A 13,030-nucleotide genomic window follows, 5' to 3' on the forward strand; every position below is an offset into this window, starting at 1 on the left:
TGCTTCGTGCTTTCTCATTATAGGGATGCAAGGAGTGCGGAGTGGATGGGAGACAAAGTGTGGTGCTATATTGTGTACCCTAATAAATATGCCTGAGGATCAGAGGACAGGGGCAGCTACTAGATTAAACATAGAGGCCAGGCAGCAGTGGCACACACTTTTAATCCTAGCACTCGGGAGGCAGAGGTCCTTTGGATCTCTGTGAGTTCAAAGCCACCCTGAATGACATGAGATTGACTCAGTCTAGGAGAGAAAACAGAGCCAGGCAGTGGTGGCACACACCTTCAATCCCAGTACCAGGAAGCACACACGCCTTTAATCCCAGGAAGTGGTGGCTGGGTGGAGAGAGGTGAGGAGACAGGAACTAAATGCTTTTCAGCAGAAGCGTCCCTTTCAGCTAGAGGCTTTTTTTGGCTGGAGCCTTTCAGGTGAGGACTCAGAGGCTTTCAGTCAGAGGATTTGTGGAATTGGTGAGGTAAGAGATGGCTGTGGCTTGTTCCTTTGTCTGATCTTTCAGCATTGACCCCATTATCTAGCTCCAGGTTTTTATTAAAAGACCTATTAGAAATTCAAGATGAAATTAAGTATTAATTGTATCCACCCAGAGACAAACCCTCCTTTAGATGGAAACATGGACCCCCAGGTTATTTTTTGTTGTTGTTGTTCTGGATATTTTAAGAACGTACATCATGCTTACAGTCCTATCTGCTTTATATATTATCTTAGAACATTCTCACTGAAACATTAAAATAATCATTACAAAATTGAAAACTAATATAATGGTGATTAGAATTGCAAACAGACACAAAGCCCTTTGACATTTTATTTCAATGTAGGGTGAGTATTTGTAAGTACTTTTTAAGATATAGTTTTAATTAAAATGTAAGTGCATCTCTTCTCCCCTCCCCCCCCCCCCCCCCCCCGCCCTCCTATGGACCACCTCACTCCTCTTAAATTGGTGGCCTCTTTTCTCTTATTATTATTGTTACACATGTGCACAGATGTACAAACACAGCCTGATGAGTCCGTTTTTTGTTTTGTGCATATGACTTTGTATTAATAAATCCAACAGTGAGGATTCTTAGTCTGAGGGGAGGGCTGATGAATTTGCTACCAAAGGTCTATGAACATAGAATATTCTGTGTGTTGCACATTTCTGGTGAGAAAAAAAGTGGTTTTCATTATTTTCAAAGACAGAAGTTGGTGAAACTAAAAAAAAAAAATGAAGAAATACTTTTTTTTTTTTTTTTTTTTTTTTGGTTTTTCAAGACAGGGTTTCTCTGTGTAGCTTTGTGCCTTTCCTGGAACTTGCTTTGGAGGCCAAGCTGGCCTTGAACTCACAGAGATCCACCTACCTCTGCCCCCCACCCCATCCCCCAGTGCTGGGATTAAAGGCATGTGCCACTGCTGCCCGGCTTCTTTTTCTTTTTCTTTATTTTATTTATTTATTTTTTTTGGTTATGAAGAAATACTCTTATAAACTACAATAATTAGTAAGTAGCAAAGAGGTTCTAAAGGATTTAAGGGTGTGGGCTGGGGGTGTGGCACAGTGGTACATCATTAGATGACTTTGTACAAGGACCTGGGTTGTAGATGGATGGATGGATGGATGGATGGATGGATGGATGGATGGATGGATGGATGGATATATAGATAGATATTCAAGTTATAATGCATTTCAATATATTTATATCCTTTTAGAAAGCAATATTTCTTGCAACAGATCAATTAGGCTTTCAACATTGGCCACCTCAGAAAGAACAGATCATACAGTTGTACAATCAACTTCAGGTGAGTACAGAATGGCGTGTTGGCAGGTTCTTCACCTGAGTTTCAGTCAGTGAGCTCAAATGCGCAATCACAATAAGAGCAATAGAGGGGGTTACAGTACTCTTGGAAGAACAACAGCATGGTGAGTGTTTTCCTAGCCATTGTATCGCCCCTTAATTTGACAGATTGAATTGATCTTCTTATTCATTAATATATACTTGTCAGAGCCCTACAAGGGTAGTCTGAAATAGCTCGTAACCTGTTGTTATTCCATCTTTAAACTCCCTGTTCTGCCTGGCTATGGATATACATTGTGTATGTTCACAAACACTACATTATGTGTACCCCCTGAGTCTTTGTACGATTCCGTGTCTCTAAATATTTTAGCTGCCTGAGTTTTATGTGATTGCCAAATTATACAATGAACTTATTCTTCATTGGTCGTTTATCTTTTTCTTAAGAAATGTATATGTTTCTCACAATGTATTTTACATCATAATTCTTTAGTAGTTGTGTGCATTATGAGTAAATTCTCTAAGTCTCAGCTTTTTATAAGTGTTACTATGTTCAAGCTGTATTGAAGACAATTTTAGTGCTGTAGGCTCTATTCCTTTATGGTTTGAGCATTTTGTATCTTAGTTTTTTTTAAAAAAAAAATCTTTTCAGCTATCTTTGTAAAGACATTTTCTATGGATTTTCCCAATTTTTTTTAAATATTTGCATTTTCCATTTTTAAGTTGTCTGGAGTTCTTTTTTAAGGTGTCAGCTAGAGGTTTCCCCCAAAAGGATAGTCGGTTTTCCCATGGCTTCTCCTCACTGGCTTGCTACTTATAGAGCACATTAAGTTTTCACATCTAGTAAGATTGGCTTCTCAGTTTATTGGAGCCTCTTTCTCCATCTGTGTCTACACCACACAGTTTCACATATCACTGTGGTTTGTGAAATTAACCTGTCCCATGTTCATGCTGGCAGAGGAACTAGATTCTTAGGTCAGAGACGAAGAGCAATTTGTTACAACAGTACCAGTAGCCAGACTAACATATTTATACCACTTCCTAAGATGTAATTGTCAAAATGACACAAGGATTGGTAACTACTGTACGTGAGCAATGTGTGATGAAAACCTTGAATTTAGTGCACCCAGCCCTAGTCTTAAAAGAAGACTTGCATCAAAAATACCCAACCTTTGTTTCTGAAGGAGACTTTTTAAATATACATTCTGGGTACCAAATTTGTGCTTGATGGGGTGTAGCTCAGTGGTAGAGTGCATATTTAGCATGCATGAGACCACAGTCAATCCCCAGCATCCTCACACCCAAAATCTGTCTTACATTCTTGAAAACATAAGCTGCCAATGCCTCTGCTCCAACAGCATGTAGGAATATCAATGACCCACAAAGAATGTCTCCCAAGAGCATCCGCCTCTCATTTATACATTGTCTTAGCTTCTGGTGAATGTCTCCAAGAGTACAATGCTATATTAACAACTAATTAATCTTGCTGACAGGACCTATAACCCAAATACATTTGTTTTACCTCATTGTTTTAGTTAGGGTTTCTACTGCTGTAAAGAGACCCTGTGACCATGGCAACTCTTATAAAGGAAAACATTTAATTGGGTGGCTTACAGTTTCAGAGGTTGAGTCCATTATCATCACGGCGGGGACATGGTGCTGGAAAAGAAGCTGAGAGTGGAAATGGAGCTACATCTTGATCCTGCAGGCAACAGGAGGTGGTCTGAGTGTCACACTGAGAGAAGCTTGAGCACAGGAGACCTCAAAGCCACCCCCACAGGGACACACTACTCCCAAAAAGGCCACACCTACTCCAACAGAGCCATACTTTCTAATAGTGCCACTCCCAATGAGCTAATAGGGGCCAATTATATTCACTGTTGAAGAAATATGGACCTTGGGACTATAGATTAGAAAAGCAGTGGAATGCTTTAAGCACTGCTTAATAGGACATACTAGTAGGAGCGTGGAAGACAGTGGTGCTGAGTGTGATTTGATGAACTGTGGGGGCCTGGATCAAGAAGTTTCAGAGGAGAAGAATTTTAGCATATTGCCTAGAGATTGTTCTTTGATATTTTGGTGAAGAATGTGGCTGCTTTTGCCCTTGTTTGAAAGTTTGCCTGAGGCTAATGTGAAGAGTTTTGGATTAATTCTGTTGGCAGAGGAAATCTCAAAACAAATACAACCTAGTAGAGACTCTGTTGTGTGGTTACTAGTGGTAACTCTAATGAGGATTTATAATGAAAAGGAGCAAGTTGAGCAGGGTAAATTACAAAATGTACAATTTGAGGAAAAAGGGAGCATCATGAAGTAGATTGGAGCTAAATCCTATGTTCAAGGAAATCAAGAGATTAAGAAATGGGATTAAGGGAATGGTGACCCCAGGGCAAGATCCCACCCACCCAAATTTCCAATTTGTAAAAAGGAATTAAAGAAAAGCTTAGAGCTTTTAGAGCATGTGGTAGAACACACTTTTAATCCTAGCAGCCCAGAGGCAAAAAAGCTGGTGGATCGCTGAATTTGAGGCCAGCCTCAGTTCATCAAATCACACTCAGCACCACGGTCTTCCATGCTCCTCCTAGTGTGGTCATGACCATGACCACGACCACAGCAGCTCCCCACCACCACCACCACCACCACCACCCCCGTTTTCCCAGACAAGGTTTCTCTCTATAACAGCCCTGACTGTCCTGGAACTTGTTCTGTAGACCAGGCTGGCCTCAAACTCACAGAGATCCACCTGCCTCTACCTCCCAAGTGCTGGGATTAAAAGTGTGCAGCACCACCTCCTGGCCCACAGCAACTCTTATAAAGGAAAACATTTCATGGGAGTGGCTTACAATTTCAGCCGTTTAGTCCATTATCATCATGGTGAGACATGGTGGCATGCAGGCAGAAATGGTGCTGGAGAAGATGCTGAGAGTCCTACATCTTGATCCATAGGTAAACAGGAAGTGAACTGGGACACTACGTATGGCTTGAGCATATATATATGTATATATATATATACATGTATATATATATGTATATGTATATATGTATATTGATGTCAAAACCTACCTCCACAGTGACACACTTCCTCCAACAAGGCCATAACTATTCCAACAAAACCACACCTCCTAATAGTGCAACTTCCTATGAGTTTATAGGGCCAGTTACATTCAAACTACCACACTCCTATAGGACTTAAGGCTTCCATCATCAGATCACTGAACAGCAGAGCAAGAACACCCTAAGCTCTAGTCCCAGCAGTGAATAACCACCTAAAGTTCTAGGTCCAAACAGCTACATAAACACTGTAGCTCACCTGAGTCTACCTTAGAGCTCCAGATGGGATCCCTCTGAAGGTCTGTATTGGCCCCTCCACTTCATATTTGAAGCATTAATCCAGGCATACACAGATTTTCACATTACCCCATAAGGGAGGGCTGTGCAAGTCAGTGAGCTGATGATGCCAGTCTGAATGCCACTCTCAAGGAAAGCTGGGTTGTTTTTAGGAGCGAGACAAGATCATTCCTGGGCCCGGTTTTTACATAAGAAATAAAGATATAAAGGGGAACAAGGTTTGTTCGCTTGGAAAGTGGAGTCTTTTGTTTCTTTTGTGGGGAGGTTTGTTTGATTGGTTTTTACAGTTGTAATCTTTCTTAAATGTGAACTATGTCAAGTTCCAGGTGAGGACTGATGAAGTGGGCGGTCCCCAGTGCCAGTTCGCACTTCATTCAAACAAACCTACTTCTTGTGTTTGGAATACCTAGTACGGACGGACGGTTGGCCCAGCGTCCTGGTTTCACTATGCATCAGCAGATGTCACTCCTCAGACCTGTGAATGACTGTAGAGATGGGGAGTGAGCACTGGAGTGTGCACATAAGAGCAATTTTTTTTTCCTCTTTTTTTGTGTGTTTGTGTCGTACTGAGGATTGAACTGAGGATTCTAGGCAAGCACCTTATCACAGACTACACCCACTGCCCTTTGCTCTCCTTACAGGGCCACTAATTACATCATGGGAGCCCTTCCCCAGATATCAGACCTAGAATCAAGAAAATTGTAAGGGATGAATGAAAAAGATCAATATTCTACTCTGAGCAATTGGTACATGAAAAAGCATCAAGTTTGGAAAGGCTGAATGAAACTTATGAGACGTGGGGATGGAGATGCTTAGTAAAATGAGGCACTGAGGGAATATGTACATTAGACAGTCGTTTAGAACCTAGGTCAGGCTTCAGGCCAAACTGGTAAGACCAAAAGGAACAGTGACGAGGAGATAGCAACAAGAATGATTGAGGGAAGTCCAGCATGGAAAGATTAAAAAAAAAAAAAAAAAAAGCAAGAGAACAATCATTGTGTTACAGATCCCTGTAGTTCAGAAAGCCACACGGAGGACAGGAAGCAGGGAGCAAAAGAAAGTGATCACCAGAAATTGAAGATGTTCTCTGGTTAGGATGTTTCTCTTCACTTCCGCAGAGGGCCAGATCCGTGTGGGTTGGACGGTCATATGAAGGAAGAGGGTGTGGGTACAAGCAGGGATGTGCTTGTAGAGGAGCGTTAAGCCGCTCCTCAGCACACTAATCTGAATTTCGTTTCAGGCTTGTATTGGTGTGATGCTGGTGGGCCCAACAGGTGGAGGGAAAACAACAGTCAGGAGGATTCTAGAGAAAGCCTTAGTGATCCTTCCTGTCGCCGCCATTTTATCAGTGAAAGAAATGCAATCCGATTCAAAGGTGAACATTCTCCTCCATAAACCAGTTCCTATTTGTGCACAGCTTCCTCTTCAGTACCCAGTTCTTTTCTTTCTACCTTTATATTTCAACTACTTAGCAGGTTTACTACTGGAAGTTTTGTAGGAAATTATTGTAGTAAGTGAGAATTTTGAAATTTAGATATCAAACTGGTGATGAGGAACGTAAAATAGAATGGTTGGCTTGTATATTTTGTATTTAGCTATTTTGCTGAATTAATTAAAGTTCTAATTCATTCCTGAGTATTAATTCAATAGTCTTCAAATAAAATTAATTATACCTCTTTTCCAATATTTATGTGATTTTTCTTTTGTTTTTCAAATGATTACCCCTTCAAGACTGTGTTAACTATAGTTTTTATCCTTTATTTTACTTGAAATGCATTTAATTTTTTCAATATGATGTTACATTTATCTCTAATAATTATTTTTTCTAGATATCTTTTTCTAGAAATTCTTTATCATATTTGTAAGTTTCTATTCCCCAAAACTTCGTAGTTTTGATGACTGGAACTTAGATGATTGTTAGGGAACTGTTGGATCAGGAGGTGAGGGCACTGGCTGAATGTTTTCTGCACTGGGGCACAGGGAGATGTCTTTTCTTGAAGAAGCTACTTGTGTTCTTTAGATTGTTTTAATGGTTTTTATAGTATGCCTTCTTTAAACAAGTCAACTTTTACTGTTTCTTGTTAATTACTGCCTTTATAAAATGTTTTGTTTGATGTAAAAGATTTCCCCTGACCCATTGGCAGCAACGGTGCACAAAATGAAGTAATTGTGCGGTAACTGATCCCCTTGAAAACAACATGGATTTCTCACCCCTGCTCCCAGTTTATAGGAAAAAAAGGAAAGGTAGAAGTGTGCGTTTTGAATCCCAAATGTGTCACTCTTGGTGAACTATATGGACAGCTGGACATTAATACCATGGAATGGAATGATGGGTTATTATCAGCAGCAATTCGAAATTATGTGCATATCAGCACTGCAGATTACTCCAAGAAAGACGGTGACCTCAAACTAAAGTCAAGAATCACAAATATATCTAATGTAAGTTTACTATGAAATTTAGCATTTTCCTTTGACTAATATAGATAGTTGCATAGTTCAAGCTATTTATTAAAACATCATTGACCACCTATTAATGTAAAAGGAAAAAGTATTATAAACAGTTTTTAAAATAGAAAAGTTATATTATTAAAAATAGACAATGCACTGTTGAGTGTTTTGGGGTTTTATTTGGTTTTTGTTTTGGGGGCTTTTTTTTTGGCTTTTCGAGACAGAGTTACTATTGGGTTTTTAAATGGTCAGTAAACCATTAAATGAAGTTAGAGATAATTGTGTTGAAAGGAATGCAAAGAGAATTAAGCCTAAATAGAGAACAACCTGGTGATTAAGTATCACTAATGTATCTTACAAATTAAAGAAAAAAGAGGATAGTTTTGTTTTTTTTAAAAAAAGAATAAACTCTTTGATGTAAAATTTGTTAAATAGTAAATATATAAGTGGCAAAAAATGGAAAGTTGTGTTCTTGTAACTTATAGGTGAGATCATTGGTAGTTTTCAGTAGGTAAGCTATATGTGTATGTGTGTGTGCATATATATATATACATATATATATATATGCAAATGGTGATGTTTGAAACCAAAGGGATTAGCAAAGATAGAAAACAATAGCCTGCATTTGCTAACTCATAAAGAAATATACAAACATAATTTAGGACAATTTTGAGAATATAATCAGACCTCAGTATCCATGAATTTTACCTCTGCAGACTCACCCAAAAATAGACCCAAACTATTTGGAAATGAAATGGTGTCTGTGTGAAGTGTATACAGACTTTTCCTTATCATTGTTTCCTAAACAATCTAATAACATCACACACAGGCTTTAACCTGTGTTAGATTGAGTAATGCAGACACGTAGTTGTGAGTAGGTTGTGTACAAATACTGTATCGTTTTACGTAGGGTACCTAACCACCCATGTTTTCGTATTTTCTGGGGCTTCCTAGAAATAGCCTCCCCTATAGATACCAAGGAATTACTGAACATGTTGAGATTTCTACATAAATGTTTCTTTGATTTAACAATCAATTCCTAGTCATTTAAAGAGATAGCTTTATTAAGCTGATGTTATCTTTTCATATTGGTAAGAGGATGCTTTCTATATGAAAAGTTACAAGTTACCTGTCTACCATATGAACCACTTATATTGTCTCAAACTTATGAAATACATTTATATATTCCTTATGGAGTCATCTTTTCAGTTTTATCATAAAGGTATGCTAAATTTTACCAAACGCCTTTTTTGTATCTACTGAGGTGATAATACATTTTTATTTTACACTTTGTTTTCTGATAACATGTAGGAGTTTGTATGTATGTATGATGATGAGCTTCACTTGTATGTGTTAAGCCGTATTGCATCCTTGGGATCTATCCCACTTGGTCATAGATAAACCCTTTCTGTGTACTACTCTATTTGAGTTGCTGGTGTTTTGCCTAAGAATTTTGCACTTGTTTTGATGAAGGTCAGTGGCCCACTGCTTTTGTTCCATTGTGGTTCCTTCAGTTTGGTCCCATAGAACAAGTGAGAAGGATTCTGTTCTCTTCAATTTTTCCAGCATATGTTAGGGAGACTTAGTATTCATTCTTCCCATCAATAGTGAAGCTATCTGGTCCTGGACTTTAGTTTGAGGAGGAAATTTTTTGTTACCGATTCAGTCTCGTTGCTCTTTATTGGTCTTTCATTTTTGTTTCTCCTTGATTCAGTCTTGGCGAGGTGCATGGGTCTAGGATTTTGACCATTTATTTTATGTTTTCAGGTATGTTGGCATTTCATTTTTAATTTTTATTAATCCTTAATGTTTCTGTGGTATCTGTTGTAATGTCTCAGATTTCACCTCTAATTTCATGTAAGTCTTCTCCTTGTCTTAATCCAGCTGAAGGTTTGTTGATTTTGCTTATGTCTTCAAAGAACCAGTTGTCTTATGTGAGGCAGAACTGGAATTCTGAGGGTCCTGAGCATGGTCAGTAAGATTTCTACCACTGAGAACCCCATCTACACCCCTCCCCTTTTTCTGATGCCAGACCTCCCTAGTTTTCCAGGCTAGCCTCAGACTTACTTGTGTAGCCAGGCAGGCCTCCATCTTGTAATCCTTCTTTCCTAGCATCCTAATGAGCTGGGATGGCAGCCTCTGTCACCATACCCAGTCATTCTGTTGCTCTTAGAAGGTAAGTTGCACCAGACATGGTATTGTACACTGTTAATCCCAGTGCCTGGAAAGGCAAAGCCCTGTCGGTGTCTATGAATTCAAGGTACCATGGCCTAGAAACATTTGAAATTATAGGCCAGAGAGATTCTGTCTTAAAAAAGAAGGAAAAGAAAGGAAAACTGTTAAGTTCCATATATGAATATACTTTGCCAGGATTTTATTGTTACAAATACTGCATTGTGGTCCTAAGCACTATGATTTTTTTTTTTCAATTTGGGACTTGATCTATGTTGTGATCTACTCAGGAGGGTTTTCTTCATGCCAGTGGGAAGTGTGAGTTCCTATAGCTGTTGGGTGGGCTGCTTTGTGTCACATGCGGTCGGTCCAGTGGGTGAAGTTCATCTGTGCTGTTTCTCTGCTGATTTTGTACCTTGATGACCTGATATTGGTGAAAGTAGAATGTTAAGTCCCTTGCTGTTGGTGTACTAGAATCGTTCAGCCTTTAAGTCTATTAATATTTGTTCTGTATACCTGATGCTTTGCTACTGGTTTTCCATATGTTTACATTGTTTACAGTCACTTGCTAAATTCACCTCCTCTTTGCTTTGCTATTTACCATGAGGCTTACAAAAAACATTTTTAAATTATAAAAGCCTATATTAAAATGATAGCTACTTAACATTGATGATAAAGACCGAAAAATGCTAGTACAATGCTACATTCTGATTATTCATTATTTAGGTTTTCCAAGTTGATTTCTCTACTACAGCAGATATCGATAACAGTGTTTTTATGAAGGAAGTAGAAAAAGGTGTTAAAGTTACAGAAACTCATGGTAAGTGTTACTATTAAATTCAGTATCAGTATATTATTAATAGAGAAGAAAAATTTTGAGTCAACATGAACTGCAATTGTGTCTTTATATTTTTGATTAGTAATATTTTTATTCTTGTATAATTTACTTCTTCCTTGTGTGTTTGCTTAAAATTTCTAATCTCACAACAATAGTTTTATAGTGTGTACATATCTTTTTGTGATATATAGCCACTAGCACGTAAGTAACCTTTTGGTTTATAAATAATTAGGACTAAAATGGTATCGATGGTAGAAATAATGATCTGAGAAGCAGCAGTGGCAGCCTCCTATCTCTGAATGGCAATGCCATACCATCTGTGCATTGCCAGCTAAGTCACACAATCCCAGCTGATTCGTCACTAATGCGCAGAGCAGGTGTAGAATACAGCTCCTACTCCATAGGAGCTGCCCCGCTGCTGGAAAAGCCTCAGCCTCCTTTCCCACCCCAGACTGAGCCTCATGGCGGCTCATCCGCTTGCAGCATGTTTATGGCCCATACTCTAAAAAGGACTTTTCCTGCTGCATCTACTTCCCCAGAGTTTGGGATGGCATTTTGAGGAAAGTACAATGAGTGGTTCTAGTTAAGTTTTCCTCATGAGTTTTAGAATATTGGATAGGATAAATATTTCAAGCAGAAAGACCCCATCTTCTCAGCAGTGGCTATCTGCATCCTACCTCTGTTCTCTGGTTCATCAAGGGCCCTGAATGTCCTCTGGGTGCTTAGCTGTTTTCTGTCTTCATGGTGACCCTTCCTTATTCTAGGTGAGAGGTTTTCTAAAACCACTGGGCATGGTGGTAAACATAGCATGTGGTGCTGTCTTCTGAATGTTTGCATCTACTTCCCCAAAGTTTGTATATTAAAATCCTAACTCTCAAGTTAATGATTTTAGAAGGTAGGGCCTTGGGGAGAGCAGATGGTCTTGAAGCATGTGCCCTTGAATGTGGGATTAGGTCCTATACAAGATGCACTCTGCCCCTACTGACAGAATTAGTGTACTTGTAAAAGAGACTCAAGGGACCATCTTCCTGTCATGGGACCATACAGCAAGAGGAATGTTCCCTCTTTGAACCAGGAAGCTGTCTCTTACCAGACGATCTACTAGTACCTAGATCTCAGCCCTCAGCCTTCAGAGCTGTAACGGACATGTGTGTACTGTTTATACCCTGCCCAGTGAGAGACTTTGTGTTACAGCAGCCCAGAGAGACTACAATGTCATGGAAAGGGTGTAAATGGGTTCTGAGTATAACAGTTTAAGCTATCTACCTGATTTTCCTTTGATGTTGTCTAGGAACAGCATACCTAAAAATTATTCCTGAGTGGAAAATACAAATTCACAAATCATATTATTATGAAAAAATATGGAACCACTTGTCTTTCTCCTATCCAGATTTTAAGGGTTAATTATACATTTCAACAATCTAAGAACGTCTAGAAAGTGCTTAAAACAATTTCAAATATATAGTGTATTTACTGACCTTAGTGAATACTGGAGGATATATATAAAATAGCCTCTTTTGTGAGGCATTAATCCCACTCATGAAAGTTGAGCATGTCCAACACATGCCCCACTGTAACCTAGGCATTCCTCTAGTGTTTCCTGGGACAATGTTTTCATCTTAGAGGCCAGGCGGTCGGGGGAAGGGGTGGCTCAGCAGATAAAGTACTTGACACACATGTGTAGTGGGTAGCCATTCCAGCTTTGGTCTAGAAGTTCCAACCCCCATTGAGGCTTTGGTAACTATCATGCCTACAAGGCAGGAGCCTGGCTAGCTCAGTCAATAGAGCATGAGACTCTTAATCTCAGGGTCATGGGTTCGTGCCCCACATTGGGTGCCAGATATTGGTAAAATTATTAAGGCCACTCCACATAGTTAAAAGAAAAATTTATTTAGTGGGTAACTTACAAATAAAGGGATAGGTAGGTGGCAGGTTTTGAAAAAGGTGCAGCACAGTCCAGTGGTGTTCTCTGGAGAACTCCCCTTGGTCTACCTCTAGCGTCCAGGTCCAGGAAACAAGAAAGCGTGGTGCATCCCGATCTCAGGTCTTCAGGGCCCTCCCTTGGCCCTACCTTGTAGGCGTGATAGTTACCAAAGCCTCAATGGGGGTTGGAACTTCCAGACCAAAGCTGGAATAGCTACCCACTACACACATGCACGGGACTTCATGTGTGTCAAGAAGTTCAGATCCCCAGGATCCAAGCAGAAACAGGTATATATGCATCTGTAATGCTGATGTTCAGGAGGCAGAGATAGGAGACCTCCTCCTGCCGGGCAAAGTGGCTAGCTAGACCAGCCAGAATTACCAAGTGAGAGACCATGGCTCCATGAACAAAAGAGAGAATGACTGAGGAAGACATCTGACAGCAACTTGGGCCTTCTACACACATGAGCACACACATGCATACACACCCTCACACGTGTATACCCATGTATGTATATGC

At 39.6% G+C, this 13,030-nt stretch overlaps 1 protein-coding gene across 4 annotated transcripts in view; it reads left to right on the plus strand.

The window, feature by feature from the left end:
* Positions 1–13,030, plus strand: part of Dnah14 (dynein axonemal heavy chain 14) — a 226,721-nt gene that overhangs the window by 106,605 nt on the left and 107,086 nt on the right. For all 4 annotated transcript variants that reach the window (XR_013043464.1, XM_042258740.2, XM_076548104.1 and 1 more), the window contains exons 36-39: positions 1,702–1,791; positions 6,370–6,504; positions 7,353–7,568; positions 10,476–10,569. Coding sequence is in view for 3 of the 4 variants with exons in the window: in XM_042258740.2 (XP_042114674.1) it covers positions 1,702–1,791; positions 6,370–6,504; positions 7,353–7,568; positions 10,476–10,569 (535 nt within the window). In the remaining variant the exon portion in view is untranslated. The remainder of the gene's footprint in view (positions 1–1,701; positions 1,792–6,369; positions 6,505–7,352; positions 7,569–10,475; positions 10,570–13,030) is intronic.

Source organism: Peromyscus maniculatus, chromosome 11 (genome assembly GCF_049852395.1).
Source record: "Peromyscus maniculatus bairdii isolate BWxNUB_F1_BW_parent chromosome 11, HU_Pman_BW_mat_3.1, whole genome shotgun sequence".
NCBI classification, from domain to species: domain Eukaryota; kingdom Metazoa; phylum Chordata; class Mammalia; order Rodentia; family Cricetidae; genus Peromyscus; species Peromyscus maniculatus.